This window comes from Hemicordylus capensis, chromosome 4 (genome assembly GCF_027244095.1).
Source record: "Hemicordylus capensis ecotype Gifberg chromosome 4, rHemCap1.1.pri, whole genome shotgun sequence".
In the NCBI taxonomy this organism is placed as follows: Eukaryota; Metazoa; Chordata; class Lepidosauria; order Squamata; family Cordylidae; genus Hemicordylus; species Hemicordylus capensis.
The window spans coordinates 230492231-230511797 of record NC_069660.1 but is presented as its reverse complement, the minus strand read 5'-3'; the positions used below and the strand labels follow the sequence as shown (position 1 = coordinate 230511797).

The following is a 19567-nucleotide window of genomic DNA, read 5'->3' as shown; positions in this document are numbered from 1 at the left end:
GGTTTTGTTGTTGTTTTTTAAATTGTTTTTATTGTATTTATTGTTGTGAACAGACTTAGGGTCAGGCAGTATATAAATTAAACAAATAGGCAAGCCTTCCATAAGAAAAGAGAAACTCCCAGAAAACACTCCTCTGTAGAGAGAATTTCAAGTCTGTGTACTATAGGCTAAGAATAAAGCCTTTACCTTATATCCTGAACCAGATTTCAGTTACCACTAGGGATGTGCAAAAAATTTCGGGCACAGATCGATCTGTGCCTGAAATGAGCAATTTCAGGTGATTCGGGGCTGAACCGAATCACCCCCCATGTCCCCCAATATTTTTTGGGGTCGAGCCGAATCACTCGAATTTCGGGGCTGAAAAATTCGGGTGATTCGGCTCATGGCCAATTTTGGGGGATTTTTTAAAGTTTTAGTGACTTTGGGGCAGTTTGGGGGCATAGAATGGGATCTGGGCAAAAAGAGTGGGGTGGGGTGGTAGTGCCTAATGGGTGCAGGCTACCACCCCAATTTCAGGGGGATTGGGCACAGGGGTAATTTTGGGGGAATTTCTGAAGTTTTCGTGTCTTTGGGGCAGATTGGGGCAGAAAGTGGGCCTGGGGCAGAAGAGTGGGGTGGGGTGGTAGTGCCTAATGGGTGGAGGCTACCACCCCAATTTAAGGGGGATTGGACAAAGGGGTGATTTTTTGGGAATTTTTGAAGTTTTTGTGTCTTTGGGTCAGTTTGGGGGCAGAAAGTGTATCTGCCCCAAAAGGGTGGGGTGAAGTGGTAGTGCCTAATGGGTGGCAGCTAACACCCCAATTTCAGGGGGATTAGGCAGAGGGGTGATTTTTGGGGAATTTTTGAAGTTTTGGTGTCTTTGGGGCAGATTGGGGGCAGAAAGTGGATCTGCCCCAAAAGAATGGGGTGGGCTGGTAGATAGTGCCTAATGGGTGGAGGCTACCACCCGTCCCCAATTTCAGAGTGATTGGCTAGAGGGCTGGATTTTGTTGATTTTCTGAGGTTTTTCTTCATAAAGTGCTTTGTGGTAGATTGATGTATTCATCATATTCATAGTAAATGCGAGTGTGAAAAAGTGAAAGTGGGGTCATGAGAGTTGTTTAATTGAAAAAAATCTCATTTGCTATCATTGAATGAGAATTCACACCTCAGAAAATAAGGGAATAACATCCCTTCAGAAAAACTTCTGAGGTGTGAATTCTCATTCAATGATAGCAAGTGTGCCCCAAAGTCACTAAAACTTCAAATATTCCCCAAAAATCAGCCCTTTGCCCAATCCCCCTGAAATTGGGGTGGTAGCTTCCACCCATTGGGCACTACCACCCCACCCCAAAATTTTGCCCCTGGGCCCTTCCCCCCCCAAATCAATTCGGATTCATGTTAAATCCAAATCCGAACTGAATCAAGGGTGATTCGGGTGGCCCATATTCGGGCACAAAACAGAACAGGGGTGATTCGGTTCGGGTCCCGAACCGAATCACCGAAAATCCAAATTGCACACCCCTAGTTACCACCTTCTAAAGAGAGTTCCTAGAGACACCTACAACTACATAAAGGTTAGTTTCCACAAAAAGAGAAAGAAGACATGAATTTTTATATCCTACTATGCGGATTATATTTAGAAATCGAAATCTTTAAGGTTCAAGGAAGATAACAACCCACGCTTCGGGTCATATCTCCTTCATCAAAGCTGGAGAAGATGTATTATTAATATTATGATTTGAAAACTGAGGCCAAGAAGGAGTGATTTCCTTAAGGCCCTGTTAGCATACACAAGTTCTGAACATGTGACTCCAAAGTTCAAATCTTAGCACATAGAAACAGGGGACTTGCTGTATATCTTTTATTCTTCTCTAGTCAAAGTGGAATTATTGACTCTCCTTGTTTCGATAAAACTGCTCATGTAAAGCTGCTTCATTCATAAGCTTGCCCTTGCCACCAAAGTGCAGCAGGGGGAAAGTGGTGGTAGAGAACTAAGATTCACCTTCTTATTATTCTTTTCTCCATGTCAACCATGCTGTGAACTGTTTTTGTTGAGGAACAGTATATGGATTAATGAGGAGGTCTCTTAACTCCATCAAAATCCAGACAGGAACCACCGTGTCTGATAAAAGTTGGAACCATGTGTGATGAGCGTCCCCTCTGTTCTTCAGCAAGATCTGGGCCTATGCTAGAAAGAAACTTCTGGTGCCAAGAGAGCACGGTATTTTCATCCACCCATTCCCTCCTAGGGGATTGATGGGGCAAAAGGGTCTAGCACGACCCCCAAGATCGACTAGGCTCCACCTCCCACCCTCAAAGGCTATTATTATTAATCACATTTCTATTTCATCCTTTCCCTAAGGAACTCAAGGCCACTAAAAGGTTCCTCCTCCTCACAATAACCCTGTGAAGTAGGTGAGACTGGCAGATAGCAACTGGCCCAGAGTCACTCAGTAAGCTGCATGATGCAGCAGTGTTTTAACTATATCCTCAGTATATTGGTGTTGGGCTGCATAGCCCCAGCAGTGCTCATGGACCTGGGGCCTGCTTAGCTGTCTGCTGCTGCCCCACCTGAAGTCGCATGCAATGAACTTCAGAAGCCATTCCAGCATCTGCTCTGCAGAAGTGCAGTTCTACCCATTGCTATGTATAGCAAATTGCTTCTCTAAATAGCATGCAGCTTGGCATACATACACCAGAGCACCTGCTCTTCACTGGGGGCACATTGTTATCTGGATGGTAATTGCTGGTCATGGTGGATCTAAAGAGTGAATTGGGTAGGGGATTATACTACCCTACCTCGCTGATCCTTTTTAGATCCAAGTCTATGAAGCTCAATTAAAATCAAATCAAATTCTAGATTTAGCGTTAAGAGCAACAGCAATGCACGGAAGAGCGACTTTGTAGTAGCCAATAGCCTCCTGCTGTTTGTGCTTCTTAAATATTTCAAGACTAGCATAACTACCAATTTTAATGTAGCAGTCATGATTTCCTAGAAACAAGATGTACAAGTCAGAGGCATGTCACTCGTCTCTTTCACCTGCCCTCTCAGAAACGAAAACACAGGCTGAAGGGAGACTATTAAGCAGCATATTTTGAAGCCCGGCTTTCTTTCTCTTAAGCACTAGCTGGCAAAAACTCAGCGGTTTTGTATTGACATTTTTCTTGCAGGTTTCCAGAAATTTCATGGGTGAGTGGCTTCAACCTTCACTGCCCTGATTAGGGGTCTGGAGTGGAAACACTGACAGGCCAGACAGTTACAATGCACTAAAACCTAACAAGTGATTCGAACTGCTCTGTTAAGAAGCAAGATGTAGCTTGTTACGTGCCCTGCAGAAAGGGTTATACTATGTGAGCTAAGTAAATATACTGTGCAGAAAGAGGCCTGTGAAACTGAGAACCCACAAAGATACTTCTTCAGACCAGGCAAAGGAAATTTCAGGTCAAGACATTGCACCTCTCATGTGGTTTCCTCTCACATGTTTGCTTTACAGTGAGGAGTTGTATGCAGCAATGAAGCTTCAAAAAACTTTACAGTTTCCTCTGTTATTCATAGTGCTTGTCATACGAATATAAGCACATCTCTGCTGGATCAGGTCTAACAAGGCATATCTAGTTCAGCATCCTCTTTCATACAGTGGCCTGCCAGCTGCCTCCCTTTCTCTTGCGATTGCTCCCCTGTGACTGGTATTAAGAGGTATCTTGTCTCTGAGGCTGGAGGTGGCCTATAGCCACCAGGCTAGTAGCCATTGACACGGGCGTAACTATAATAGGGCAAGGGGAGACAGTTGTCTGGGGGCCCACTGCCTTGGGGGGGCCCCCAAAGGCAAGTCACATGACTGACTCCCCCAGCCACGCACCTGCCCGGGCTTCCTTCAGTTGTATTCATCCTCCAAAACTGATGTGAGTGTTAAGACCTGGAGCTACCAGAACAGCATGTCTTTCTATAGTACCATTAAATGACTTGCATCGTCCACAATTTACAAAACCTTAAAAAAAAAAATTTAGGATGATGTTCTATTGTGGCACATAGGTTATATATATATAAAATAAATTTTACTATGCTTTTTGTTACCACTATTCAGCCTCATTTAAGATTCCTTTACTTCATGAGCTGAGCTTCAGTAGCCAGGGGCCCATTTTAAAATCTTGTCTCTGGGCCCACTCCAACCTTGCTACGCCCCTGGCCATTGATAGACCTGTCCTCCACGACAGCTAGTGGACATCACCACATCCCGTGGAAGAAAATTGCATAGATCGATTACATGCTGTGTGAGAAAGTACTTCCTTTTGTTGGTCTTAAATCTCCTGGACATCAGTTTCATGGGATGATCCCTGGTTCTAACGTTGTGAGAGAGGGAGAAATGTTTGTCTCTGTCTACTCTCGCTATACCATGCACAGTTCTATAGACCTCTATCATGTCTCCCCATAGTCACCTCTTTTCCAAACTAAAAAGCCCCAGGTTGGGACTCATAAGGAAGGTACTCCAGGCCCCTGATCATCTTGGTTACCCTCTCCTGCACCTTTTCCAGTACTATACTATGTCATAAAACAGAGGGCTTCAGAAATTCCAGCATGCCGTACAGGGCATGACATGCAACTGCATATGACAACAAACCAGACAGAGCATGGAAACACAAGTGTTTTGGATTTATGTAGAAATATGGAAATACATAATTTTACCTAATAAATCCAAACCCTGGAATACTCTGGCTTCAACAGCCATTAATTAGAAACATTGCAACATTAGTTCCAAGGTCCTGGAAGTCAAATTTAGGTTGAAGTTTAGAAGCATTTAGAAGCAAGAGAGCATTTTCTGAAATGGTCTGGAATTGCCAGGGCATCAAAAAACCTGATATAAAAGAGGTGGGATCCAGGGGTGCCACAAGGCCCCTTGAAAGGTAAAAAAAAAAAATCTGGTAATAGGATGGAGCTCAGCAATAATGGGGCAGAGTCTAAGATGTAAAGTCCTAGGAAAGTGTGTTTGGAGCAGGAGGAAGATATTTTCCCTAATTCATTGGGGAGGAATTTTTCCAGAGCAAAGACATAAATAATTGATTTTTTTCATTATAATGAATGACACTTTAGTGTTTTAAAGTTTTAAAAATGTGTTTAGTGCTTAAAAGTAGTTTTTAAAAAAATATTATTGTTACTCATGATTTACACTGTACCAGGCCACTGATTCAAAGATAGTAATGTTAGTGATGATACCACTGCAGCAATAGTAGGTGAATGCCCCTTTCATCCCAGTTCCAATGCCAAGCAATCAGCTCCCTCCTCCACACACCACCACCAGCACTACACATTGCTCTAAGGCTCTACTTCACTGGCAGTAGTGGTTTATCCACTACAACTTGTCCCATACCAGTTTAAATCCAAGTGGTTATTGGTTACTGGTCCGTCTTGACCTTTAAAGCTCTACACAGCTTGGGGGCGGGGTACCTGTTGGACCACATTTGCCCATATGAATCTGCCAGGGCCCTCCGTTCATCGTCTCAGGCCCTGCTCATGGCCCCGCCACTAACAGAGATCCAGTTGGCGGGGACTAGAGACAAGGCCTTTTCGGTTGTTGCCTCTTAGCTTTGGAACGCCCTCCTTAAAGAGCTTCTCCATGCTTCCTCCCTCAGTGTGTTTAAAAAACAACTTAAAACACACCTTTTAAAGGAGGCTTTTTAATGCTCCATTTTTTGTTATATCTGGTAGGTTCTTTAGTTTTGATGACTCTCAGTTTTTAGCTTTTAAAATACTTTTAAATTTGAACTTTATATTAATTGTGGGTTTTAACTTGACTTTTAAATTGTTTACTCAATTTGGTTAGTTTTATTACTTTTATTGTATATTGTATCTATTTTATTGTTGTGAGTTGCCCCAAGCAGTAGTGTAGTGGAGGGGCTGGGTATAATTTTTTAAAATAAATACAAATAAATAAGTGCTGTTTATTTTGTTGCAAAGATATATTTGCCTACTTAATTGTCCTACACTTCACAATGAGCCTCACCAACATGTGAAATGGCAGGCTTTGTATTGCATGGTGCCTTACTGTTCGTAATGTGTGCACATTAGTTCACGCCAATACAAATCAACCTCACAATGCAAAAGATAACACAAAATCCATACAAAGCATATTACTTCAACAAGTGAAAAAACAACATGTTTTTTAAACTAAGGGAACTGTAGAGGAACTAAGGGAACTGTATGAGTCTCATGTTAGCCCAGGGAAAAGAGAAAATGGCGCAAATCTTCAGCCACTCTGGTTACTCTAGCTATTCCACATACAGGGCCTAATAGACTCAATGTGCACAGGAAAAAGTGATGAATTATACTGTCCCCAATTTTTGTGTGGTTCAGGTTTCAATGCAAAGTTCTCTTTTAGGGTAAAGACCCAAGAAAACCCCACTTTCCAAGAATTTTTTCACATGTGTTCACAGTTAATGATTTCCCAATATGCTGCTGCTTCAGAATCATTTCTGGGTTTTGCTTGAAAAAGGCTAATCACTGCCTGATCCCAATCAATCAGGATTGGACACTGGATGGTGAATATGAGGATTTCACACTGCTACTCAGCTAGATTCAGCTACACGACATCACTGAAGGCCAACAAAGGGCACCCTCTAAAGTAGGGAAAGGATGAGGGAACAGATCCTCACTGCCCAAGCAACCATGCCAATACTTTCCTCTTGTGGAAAGCACCCACTTTCTCATCCCAACAATTAATTGGGCTGCTTGAGTGTTCAAGTCAAACATTTAAAACCTCAAAGACCCTTTCAGTTTCCTGCCCCACATTTGCAAAGTCTCCTAAATTCTCTTGCTCCAATTGCTTTCACTGACAGTACCCCTTTTCCCAAGAGGAAACAAGTTGTTCTAGTAAGAACTAATTGGCCTACCTTTGATATGAACAGGCGGGTGGACCCCTTTTTAGAACCAGGGCCTGCTCTGAGACCCCCAAAAGCCAAAAGGCTAGATTGAGGCCTGTATCTGAATTGTCATTTTGGCAGGAAGCTGAAGCCTGACTTTGATTTTTTTCCTTAAGCCAAGCCAGTGAACAGAAATGCTTATTCTTGAGGTCTGGGTGTGTGTGTGGGGGGGGGGAGGTGTCCCTCACCCTTCCAGCCTTGAAGCTGTTTACTGCCTTGCTGCTTGTGACTTGCTAAAACCAATCATGAGAACTAGTTTGACATGTCAAGCAAGCATAATCATATCTAGCTGATTTAGGAAATTATAAGAAAGCACATAGAGATAGTGACACCTATGCCATGCTATGGGGACATTACATCCATATAACACTGAGACCCCCCTCTTGCTTATGTTACATTTTCTATTCTTCTAACATATTTCTCTGGGCTAAAGAACATCAAAAAAGATCTGAAATGGCTACAAGCCAGGGTCACTGGACATTAAAAAAGTGTCTCTGTCTTGAATTTGATCAAACAAAGAGCCAGGCCAGGCTCCTGATTGGATCCTTGCCTGAAGGGCAAGAGAGGACTCGGGGAGTCAGGCCAGAGTTTGTTTATCAAAGCGGAGACACTCTGAGGAGATGAAGTGATTGTTTTGATTTGGAGGGGTGACAAAAAGGTATAAAAAGCTGCAGACAGCCATTCATGGGGGAGGGGTAGGCATGGGCTTCTTCATGGAAGAGCCACCATGTAGCCCCACCCTGTACCTTCAGAGCCAGTCACCCTCCCACCGGACAAGCCAACAGAGATTTTGTTCCAGCTCACCTGGAAACTGGTAAATGCTGCCCAGAGCCAAGCCTTCACAAGCCAGCCACTTCTGACTAACACGCCTTTTTCCCCTCCCCCCCACTGTCCCTGGATCTTCTCTCTTACCTATCCTGAGTTCCAGTAAAGCCCCTGCCACAGCCATCGTTTGCCAGGTGGCAGGAAATGGCATCTGTCTCCCCCTCTCCTCCTTCCAGTCCCTCGTCCTCCCCTCTTCCTAAGCTGCCTTGATGGACATTCCTCTTGTTGGTCTCCCTCCCTCCTTGAAAACTGTACTTTAGCTTTTTTTTTCTCTGCCAACACAGCTTCACGTTTGTTTGGGGAGCAATCAGGAGATAGCAAAAGGCCTTCAACTACTTGCTCCTAATGAAATGAAACTGTTTTAAACTATTCAGCATTTAGTAGAAGTGTTAGAAAGAAATGCTTTTTCTGTTATGAGTCAAAGATGCCTTGCACTTATTATTGGTATGAGTTAACTGTCATATAAATTATTAAGACCAAATTACAGGGGAAACACTGATTGAATTGCCAGGTTGGGGAAATTGTTTTGACTTGTTGCTAAGTAACAGCAAGATAAGGTGCTCTTGCACACAGAAGAGGAATTCCTCAGCTTGCTGATAACACGACCATCTATTTCTTAGTGAGGCCAAAATTCCTTCCTAGCTATCAGCTCTGCATTTTGACAAAAGGGGGGAAATGATTTTAGGAATGCTTTTAGCTGTTACTGAACACTACACTACAATCATAGAAAAATGAAATTGATAACTACTTGCTTATATGCCTAATCACCTACACTTGTAAGCATTAGCCTTAATAAAGCCCATTAAAACTCACAGTTGTGAGTGTGTGTCTGTGTGTGATCTTTCCTTCTCCAGAATCACCCATGAATCTCAGAAAATGAACATTAGAGGCAGCTTGTTGGCTGCATGTGGTAGGATAAGGGGGAGATCAACCACCACCAATGCCCATCCCCTTATTCCTTTCACTATCTCTACAACTGGACGAAATTTGGTTGAAATTGAGGTCTACCAGTTAGATCACTTGCACCTCAAATGGTCACATGTCCACCATCTTGGATCGGGGTGGATGACATCACCATCCACCTAAATCAGTTAAACAGCCCACTTGCACCTCAAAAGTTTATGCCTCTGCCATCTTGAATTGCGGTGGATGACAGACTATGCCATTGTGGTTTCCCTATGTTCCTCTACAGCTGTAGCAAATTTAGTTCAAATCAGTTAGGTGGTCCACAAGTTAGCACAATACACCTCAAACACCATCCTGAATTGGGGTGGATGACAATCACAAACTACACCACTGAGGTGTCCATGTGTGTCACTCACTACAACTGTACCTAATTTGGTTGAAATTGGTTTGACAGTCCACAAGTTAGCCCACTTGCACATCAAAAGTTTATGTATCTGCCATCTTGAATCGAGTTGGATGACATCATCACAAACTACACCATTGAGGTGTCCCTCTGCATCCCAACAGCTGTAGCAAATTTGGTTAGCCCACTTGCTACTCAAAAGTTATGCCATCTTGAATCAGGGAGGATAGCATCATCACAAACTATGCCATTGAGATGTCCCTGTGTTTCACTCACTACAACTGTACCTAATTTGTTTCGAATTGGTTAGTCTACAAATGAGCCCACTTGCTCCTCAGACATTCATGCAGCTGCCATCTTGAATAGGAATAGATGATATCATCAAACACAATGCCTTTAGGACATCCCTATGTGTCCCTACAGCTGTAGCAAATTTGATTCAGATCGTCACGTTAGCCCAATATACCTCAAAAGTTTACACATCTGCCATCTTGGATCGGGGTGGATGACATCATCACAAACTATGCCGTCGAGGTGTCCCTACAACTGTAACCGGTTTGGTTCATATTGGTCCAGGTGTTGAAAAGTTCATGCCGGGGGGGGGGGGGGCCACACAGACACAGAATGCTAGGTGATCTCATAAGCCTACTGGAAAGTAGGCTAAAAAGCCTTACTTCGAGGAAAAGGGCAGGATAGCAGGCTATGGACAGGGGTGCAGATCCTCCCACCAAGCATTTGAACAGTTCCCTTCTCATTATACTGAAAATCCCCTTAACCAAACCTAATAACCCATCTCTTCTCACAAAAGTGCCTTTCCTTCCCTGCAATAAATAAATAAATAAATGAGGAGTTGATCCTCAAGCGCTGCCTCTGTCCACAACCCTAGCCAGAAGAGCAAGCCTCTTTCCTGTCAGAATCATAATTCATAATTTCCTGTTAGAATCTGCATAATTTCCCTTCAGAATAACGAGGTATGCCACTGCAGAGTGGTCACACACAGTTTCTCATGATTCTTGGCTGTCTGCCACCCCTGCTCCTAAGGTAACTTTTGTTGTTGTTGTTTTGTTGTTTAAGAAAGCAGGGCTTGGCAGGAAAGGCAGGAGAGTCGATTAGGTAAGGTGTAAATCACATTTTGACATCAATCTAGCTTGATGGGGATATGGACCTGACTTGAAATGGGATTGCTCTATCTGAGCACTTAGAGGACTTGCATTTTGAGCCCCACTCCATTTTGAATACTCACCCCATCTCGCCATGCTGCGCTAATAGTTTCGTTGTCTACCAGCATTACCAGAATTTGGTAATGATCACATTACCAAATTCTTTCTAAACAGCTATAGTTGTTGCGACCAGCCTATACAGGTAATGCATTGGAGCATAGAGGACCTAGGCAAATTGTATTTCCATGGTTATTATTTTGTAGGACAGTACAATATCTCAGACTCATGATCTCATACCTCAGAGATCTGATCTCATGCTCTCATGGTGTGAACATCATGGGCCATTGAATTTACTCTTTTTTGGAGCTCAGTTGGAGTTTCCACACCCATAATTATCCTGGAAACCAAATATTGAGTATGAGACTCTTCTGCAAAAGAGGTGATTGCCTGCCAGGAACATATATTATACCTGCCCCACCCAATTTCAAAACAATCTGTTCAATTTGTATTATTAGTCCTTGGTACGTTTCTCCAGGGGAAACAGAAGTTTTGGTTATTTGCGCTCTCTCTCTCTCTCTCTCTCTCTCTCTCTCTCTCTCTCTCTCTCCATTAAGGTCAGACTGGTCTCTTATATGGTCTCTCATCAATGACATGTAGGGCCTTGACATGTGGACAGAGAAACTGTTTAACAATGAGTTTATAATTTTTAACCCTCTGCTGCTGCTTGAATCAGGGTGATGGCATCATTACAAACTACACCCTTGAGATGTCCCTATGTGTCTCTACGCCTGTAGCAAATTTGGTTCAAATTGGTTAGGCGGTTCACAAGTTAGCCCTCTTGAGCCTCAAATGTTCATGTGTCCACCATCTTGAATTGGGGTAGATGACATCATCACAAACTACACCCTTGAGGTATCCCTGTGTCCCTGCAACTGTACCAAATTTGGTTCATTGAGAAATTGGGGTGCGGGGTGACACACACACACACACACACAGAATGCCAGGTGATCTCATAAAAGATGTGGAAAATAAGCTAAAAATAGGAAACATATTAGGCATGGTGGAAAAGCTGAGATTTTTATAGTTAAAGCATTACTTGCTTCCGTTCTGGCTGTCAAACAGCTAAAGTACAGATAAATTATCAACAGGAGCTGTTTCCACCCTCATATGCTAAGCAAAGTTGGACCTGTTGAATGTCTGCCTGTCATGCAATTCTTAAATGTCCTGGGACCTCTTGCCCTTACAAGGAACTCAGCAGCCTTTCTCCTTATGAGTAACAACGTTGGAGGGATTAGAAGCCTCTAATCACACAGAGGCCTATGTGACTGAGTCTGTTCTGTTTACCTCAGAGACATTACTTAAGCCATTCCACTGTAAGGGTAACCTTCTGTTTTAAAGACATTTCTCCTCCTATGCGAGAAGTGGAAGATTTCACCAGCCAGTCTTGGCGGAGGCTTTTCTCAGCTGTTTCCAGGGTAAAGACAACCAAGGCAGAGGCTGTTTGCTCCTCCCCATTCTCTTCTCTGCCCACTCACTCCCTTCCCCCCACCTTTTCTCCTCACCAGCATTCCAACTGAAGTGAGTGTGTGTGAAATTGACATGATGATACCATCTATTTTCTTAATTTGTAGAAACTCAAAATGTATTTTCTTCAACAAACCCATCAAAACAGTCTCATACAGAAAACAAACCATCTAAAGAGAACTTTCCTGAAGAAATTGAGTCAGTCTGTGCTGCTTCCCCATTTAGATACAGAAAATCCTATTATAAAGATAGTGGCGGGGAGACCTAACTGAGGTCTTGAGGTTTCATGTCCATTTTTCAACTTCTGCTCCTCACAACAGCTATTTCCAAAATGGACACAATTGTTGAGCAGGCAATTCTGAGCATACAAATGCTCCTTCAAGCAAGAACAGTGTAAAGAGAAAGCTTTGAGTAGCCACAGAAGTTTGCTGGGGAGGGCAAATAACAGGATAGAATGCTGTATTACCTCTCCACACATAACACACAGACACTCCTGTGCCTGTGTAATTAATGAAGAATGGTAGAAGTTACCACCCTTTCCCTTCCCTTCACTTACCAGGGCCGTTGAAATTAACGATCAGTTTTGTCCAGCTCAAGTTGCTACCATTAGCTCCAGTGTAATGACAGCGGTATATCCCAGAGTCCAAAGCTGTGACATTCCAAAGCAGCATTGTGCTATTTGCTTGGGTAGCACAGTCTATCTCTACACGGTCTTGGTAATCTGAGCCATAAACTGAAGTACCAAACGGCACACATTGGACTACCAGGTCCACACAGTCCACTTGAACCTTTTCCCATATGACTTTATTCACGGTTAATTCAGGGTCATACAAGCAGGCAAAGATGACATTACTCCCGGGTTCAGTAACCACATGGAGAGCTGGCAATACCTCAGGCTGGAAATCGCCTGTAAAAAATAAAAATAAAAAGAGGAAGAAACAAAACAGAGAAAATGATAGAATGAATGAATGTATCTAACTCTTGTAAAACAACATTTTGAGGAATATTTCCCCTAGTTAGGGCATTTCTTAGATCAACAATTTGTTATGGGGTGGACATATAAAGAAATTAATTAATTTTTATTATTATTACTTATTTACACAGTCAGACAGGTGTTACTGACTGGTTTGTTTTATCCAGACATCGAGTCCTTCCCAGGGACCTGGCATGGCTGAATTTTATTGTCAATGTTGTTGCTGTTGTTATAGATATCGCCGCAGAATATAGGCTGTTCCCAGTAAAGTTGCTTTTTGTAACTGGTTGATGGTGATTTCTGTGGCCCCTATGGTGTTGAGGTGCTCTTCAAGGTCTTTTGGAACTGCACCCAGGGCGCCAATTACCACTGGGATTATATTGGTCTTTTTCTGCCACAGCCTTTCAATTTCAGTTTGTAGATCTTTGTATTTGGTGATTTTTTCTATTTCTTTTTCTTCTATTCTTCTATCCCCTGGTATTGCTATGTCGATTATTTTAACTTTTCTTCTTCTTCTCGACTACAGTTATATCTAGTGTATTGTGTGAGAGATGTTTGTCTGTTTGTAGTCGGAAGTCCCATAATATTTTTATATCTTCATTTTCTTCAACTTTTTCAGTTTTATGGTCCCACCAATTTTTGGCAACAGGTAGCTTGTATTTTTTGCAGAAGTTCCAGTGTATCATCCCTGCTACCTTGTCATGCCTTTGTTTGTATTTATATTTTTTATTATTTTTATTATTAATTATTATTTAATAATAATAATAATAATAATAATAATAATAATAATAATAATAATAAAGTTAACATATCTAGAAGCACTAAGGACCTTGGGGCAACCATGTGCTTACCCTGCTTGCCTATACAATAGAAGTAGTGTATTTATTTCATACCAAAAGGAGTGCACAAGAGAGGGGGAGTGAAAGCCATTCCCATCTTTAGGAACATAGGAAGCTGCTGTATACTGAGTCAGACCACTGGTCTATGTAGCTCAGTATTGTCTACACAGACTGGCAGTGGCTTCTCCAAGGTTGCAGGCAGGAATCTCTCTCAGCCCTCTCGTGGAGAAGCCAGAGAGGGAACTTGAAACCTTCTGCTCTTCCCAGAATGGCCCCATCCCTTGAGGGGAATATCTTGCAGTGCTCCCATTCAAATACAAACAGGGCAGACCTTACTTAGCTAAGGGGACAAATCATGCGTGCTACCACAAGACCAGCTCTTTAATTTTGCTGTGCTGTGTGACTTTTAGTAGTTTTCCCCATCTCAGCTCTGATGTGAGAAGTAAGCAAGGAGAAAATGTGTAAAACAGCGGAACATAGTGGGGTATGGTGGAGAGATGGGCAAGTTTACTGCCCTTCTCCATGTGCTTCTATTGATTTACAGTAATATAAACAAGTAGGGAGACCTCCTTCCCAATCCCTGCTTTATGGACCAACAGGGCAAGCATGTGTTTCAACAAATGCACAATTGCCCAAATGTCTAGGTGGGCCCTTAATCAGCCACACTCAGTCTCAATAAGCTATAGGGACTGATTTTAATGCTAGATGTACTTCCACCATTACATGAATAATGCCCCCCGCCCCCACTAAATGTGTGTATATGGTTATTGTCTTAAATAATCCAGGAAACAACATTTTAAATTCTCATGATTATTCCTATGTATACTTAGTTTGATATAATGGATAGACAGACATTTCAACAAAATATTATTACTAATAGCTAGTGGGTGGGTGACACCCACACACGGAGACTTTTAGAATTCAACTCAAATCACAAACATTATTTTGTGATTGCTTTTCTCTTGTGAAGGGATTCCACCTGAGATATCTCACCACTAACAGGGAAAACAAAGCATCTAGACATGGCTTCTAAGAGTGCAGATTATTCCTTTGAAAAAGGATGGCAGCTGGAGAAATGATGGTGGAATAAGGAGGGTTACATGTTTCTTCAGTATTTGTAATGCAAATCACTGTTATCACAGATAAGTGGGAAATTCAAATAGTTAACCCCTCTGGTGAGATGTTTTAGTATACCCAAGGTACATGGCAGAGAGTCCTTCTATGGTACTCAAGATGAATGAGTATGGTATTCAAGATGGTATGAATGAAGATGGTATTCAAGGTGAAAAATAGGAATTATTTGTTCTAGATAAGTGCAGTTACAGTAAGGAAGCAGAAGAGACTGAGCAGCGGGGGGTGGGGGGGAGGAGACTAAGTTGGAGATTGTGCTTAATTTATGGAAACTAATTTATTTATATCAATACGGAGTATCTTTTACATTTTTGTGAGATTTGTCAGAGCCACTCAGAAGCAGAACAGAGCTCTTTCACTTGCAGGGGGAATGAACCCCAAAAGGCACTTTTAAAATTTTTAAATTGTACAAAGAAGCAGCTTTAATTAAAAATATAAATTATATAATAAAGAAATACTGTATTTTAATATTAATATTGATAAATTTATTTTAATATTAAATGTGATTTTAAAAAATGTAAATGCTTATCACTGCCCTTCTCCTACTGCAACTCCATTCTCTGCTAAATCTTCACAGCTTCTTGAAGTTCAGATTTAAGGTCTTAATTTAAGGAGTTAATTATTATCTTTTTAAAATGATCTTCTCCACATCACACATCACAACAGCAACTGGACAGGCTCCATTCCTGGAGCTAAACTACACATGACATTTAAATTTCATTAGACCTGACAGGCTCAGTTGCATTTTGGTAAACAGCTGCTGAATCAGGATCATGGCAGGATCTAACCCTTTCCCCTGCCAGGGTACCTACTTGAAGGGGGGCGGGGCGGGGGTGCAATCTGGCACTACACTCCAGGAAAAAAAAATCTCCCATTGGAGCCAAAGGATATTTTCCCTTAAGGGTTAATAACTGAATCAGGGGTCCCATGGATGAAGCTGATGCATAGCCAGGAAAGTGTAGTGGTTAGAGTGTTGGACTAGAACCGGGAAGATCTGAGTTCAAATCCCCATTCAACCATGAAACACACTGGGTGACTGGGCCAGTCATGTATCTCTCAGCCTAACTTACCTCACAGGGTTGTTGTGAGGATAAAAATAAGCATGTAATAAATAAGCATGGGATATACATGTAATAAATAAATAAATAAATAACGTGCCTCAGTTAAAGTGCCTCATTCTCCCCACAAATAAAGCCCCAATCTGGTGCTTTAAGGGAAAACAAGGCTCATTAAGGCTAATGTCATGCGTAGTTTGGCCTTTGGCCTATTTTCCTGAGTCCTCGTTTTATTCTATGCACACTTTTTTGCCATTCTTAATAGCCTGAAATAATTTCAATTCTGAAAACAGTCTTAAAAGAAGCCTCAAATTAAGCCTTATTATAACCAACCCCCTTTATGGTTCTTGCCTCTTGCACAGCTCTGCTGCTGTTTTTTGAGTGCATCTTTCTCATAAGACAGTCATCTTGATTCTTGTCGGGGCCATGATTTGTCTTCATTTTGAGCAGGTGTTCTTTGCTTTGTTTGAAGTGTATCACCGCTCCCCTCTTAAAGCCGTTAGCATTTGGCACTCTCGTGCGCACACGCTGAGTCTCCGAGGCCTGCTTCTAGGCCTTCCTCTCAACTCACAGGAAGGCAGGGGCATGGAGCTGCTTGTGCTCTGAATGGCACTCTCATTCCAGTCAGCTTTCCCTATTGCCCCTTATGAGAGCTGGGCCCAAACTTGCTTGGTTGCTTTCTGGATGTAAATTCTTGGGGCAAGGGGTCATTACATAATTTGGACAATAACCTATCAGCCCAGAATGGAGATGTGTTGAAAATCCTGTGGAAGTCCCAATGCAGCATATCCCTTTATCACATGGGTGGGGAACTGTTCATCCATACAGTACCTCAACATGCACTCCAAACTAGCATGAACAGTCTCATCCTGCGATAAAGGGATGTGCTGGGCAGCTATAGAAATCCACAGAAGATGTCATAACAGGCATGTTCTTGGCCCATCCTGCTCCTCATCACGTTAGCCACTGAATTATCGTCTGAATCAGCCCATTATGTTGTTCAAATAGAAATTTGGAACCTCACCACATTGTTTCTCTGCCCATCTTGAATGTAAAATGTGAGTATAAAGGCATACAGAGCAAAGAGAGATATGGGGATAGCAGCTTTGTTCTTGGCTGCTTACCTGCTCCGGTATCACAGTCCTCTCTGTGGCACTATAAATACATTTTCTGCAGTCAAACATAGACAAAAGGGTGTGCGGGGAGAATTCTGAGTTTACTGGGGAGGAGCACATAAGGGGAAAGGGGACCAGAGGAGCAAAGGAGCCCATGTTCTTAATTTGAGGAAAGAGAGAGCAAAAAGGACACTTAACTGGGGCAGACCCCTGCTCCCCGCCGCCACCATACCAAACAGTTTGGGCCAGTTCAAATGAGACAGCCAACTGCACACACGATAGAGATGGGGTAATGCTGATAGCATGCCCCCATCTTTATCACATGTGCAACCAAAGTCTCACCCTAACTGGCCCTTTGAATGTTAAAAATGCCCTTGAACAGACCAAGCAATAGGGGTAATTTCTGAGTGGGGGAAGAGGAACAGAGCATTTTTACAGGAGACACTAGGGGCTGGTTCACATTATATTTCATCCACCAGCCTCATTACTGCAATGACGACATGCAAGTCCTTTCTCCCTCCCAGCATGCCAGGGCTTCTTTCTCTAATCTGGTGTGAAGGAGATTGTTTAAACTAGTAATTGTAGTGTGTGTAGAGGAGTGATTCAAATGACCCCCACATAGAGAGAGAGAGATTAGGAAAAGACATCCTGGCATGTCAGGGAATAGGAAGTATGCACAGCATTTGCACATATATGGTGGGCCCAGTGCATCTGAACCAGCCTTAGGACGTACTCTGAGAGACAAAGAGCAGTGTAACACCCTATATGACATGATTTCTGAAACACTACAAGTCCTAGAGTTCCTTAGTTCCTGCAGACATTTCCTGTCCACAGGCAGGAGGAACCAATAGTCTTGCATCTGGCAGCAGGAAAGACAAGCACCATCATAATCAGGGACACTGGGTGCCAATGCTGCTGATAGTATTGACAGGCTTCTGACCATGTGTGATCAAACGAGTTGGGGTCCTCTGGTCTCCAAAGCACATAGAAGAACTGACAGTCTGACACACACGTGAGCAGGCGTAATCCACGTGGGCTATCAGATAGGAAGAATAGTTCCAAAAACAAGATCGATTCTGATCCCACTGGCCCTGCTCATGAGTGAGCCTGGGTTGTAACCCCACCCCCCACCCTCCAGGCAAAGTGGCTGGGCCGCACTTCCCCAACCTTTTTTTAAAAAGGAACAGATCCCCCTTTAACCTCCCCACTCTCTTCCCGTGCAGACTTTCGTGCACCCAAAGAGCATCTAGACTCTCCCTTTGACCTTCCACAGGCGTGTGGGGGGAGGGAGGGGTTGACACCAGGACGTACCTTTAAACTCATCCCAAAATTCCCGGGTCCTGGTCTGTCATCACATAGTATGCAGATATCCCATAAAGGAGATTCCAAGGAGAGGAGAGCCCTCGTTCCCCAGCCACCATAAAACAGCAGGGTGGCTGTTCCAGGGCGCTGGTAGGGGTGCACATGTACACATGGGTGGGCTGGCTGAGGGCATGGCTTCTCAGCAGCTTGCTCGCAGTCCCCAAGACAAGGAAATCACTCTCTGGGGTAGCCCTCCCTGGGGCTCACCTGCACACAGCAACCTGTCTCTCTTTTGAGTCTCCATCACCTGACACACTCATGAGGGAGGTGTTAGTGAGAGGTTTTGCTTTCTTTATTCATATCAGTTTTCTCCAGGCAATTGTCTCCTCGTCCCTCTAAAGGTTCTTCTCATGGATTGTCTTGGGGTGACTCCATCAGTGTTCCCTCTAAGGCATGTACGTGCATGTGCACACAAGTTTTTAAATGTCCTCCTAGTTAATTTTAGATCCCACTCAGATCGAATCAGGAAGGTCCCACTCTGAATATATGTACACAGAGACTGCCTTGACACTGCTGCCCAGAACAAAACTCATTCTGCACACAGATGAAAAAATTAGAGAGAACACTAGTCCCCATGGACTTCTGTTCTCATGCCTGGCCAATAAGCCCTGGATCAGATGGCTGGATCCTTGAAAAAAGATCTCAGTTTATCCAAGATGGCAGCGAACCTTAGAGATAACCCAAAGGTTTAAGTTTGGTGAGGCAAACCAGAGTTAGCTTTTGGTTTCGCACGTTTGGGCATAACAGAGTTACATCCTTGGCCAAGTTTAACAGCAGTTAGCCGTTACATCTGAATGCAGCTGTAGGAACACAAATGGGTGTTATCAGAGTGCAGATAATTATGGCCAGGCTATCTCAGTCCATGTATTTAGATATAACAAACAGGTCAGTCTAGTTTGAGGAAATGTGGTTTTTGCAAGAGATTATTAATTAGTTTATAGTATTAGATTGATTTAATCCACATCATAACAGCATATGCTCCTAGCATATGAGCTTTTCAGAACACTCAAGGTCAGGTTCTACAGTGCTTAATTTCAGTTTTAGAAAGCTGCCACTAAAGATCATTTCTCAGACGCTTCTGTATGTGTTTTCTAAATGCAGGGTAATTAATTACACGAAGAGAGATTTCTTTGCCATTATGTTAATAAGGCATGTTGGCACACCCAAGTTTTTTCCTTCCTTTGAAATTCATAATCTTTAGCCTTTGCTTTTCTCTGTGTCATTTCCTTCTGTGTAAAGAAGGTGTGAAATGCACCACTCTGGAAAGGCAGTTCTTCACATCTACCTAGCCTAGGTGCTAATGGCTGCTCAAGTTGCAGTTCTGTGGAGAATAAGCTCCACACATGTCTAATTAAGTGTTCCAGGCAAACCATTAGA

At 42.8% G+C, this 19567-nt stretch overlaps 1 protein-coding gene across 1 annotated transcript in view; it reads right to left on the bottom strand.

Moving 5' to 3' along the window:
• CD226 (CD226 molecule) overlaps nucleotides 1–19567 on the bottom strand; it is a 40776-nt gene that overhangs the window by 7844 nt on the left and 13365 nt on the right. Inside the window, exon 4 of the mRNA XM_053246097.1 lies at nucleotides 12272–12622. Coding sequence (XP_053102072.1) covers nucleotides 12272–12622 — 351 coding nt within the window. The remainder of the gene's footprint in view (nucleotides 1–12271; nucleotides 12623–19567) is intronic.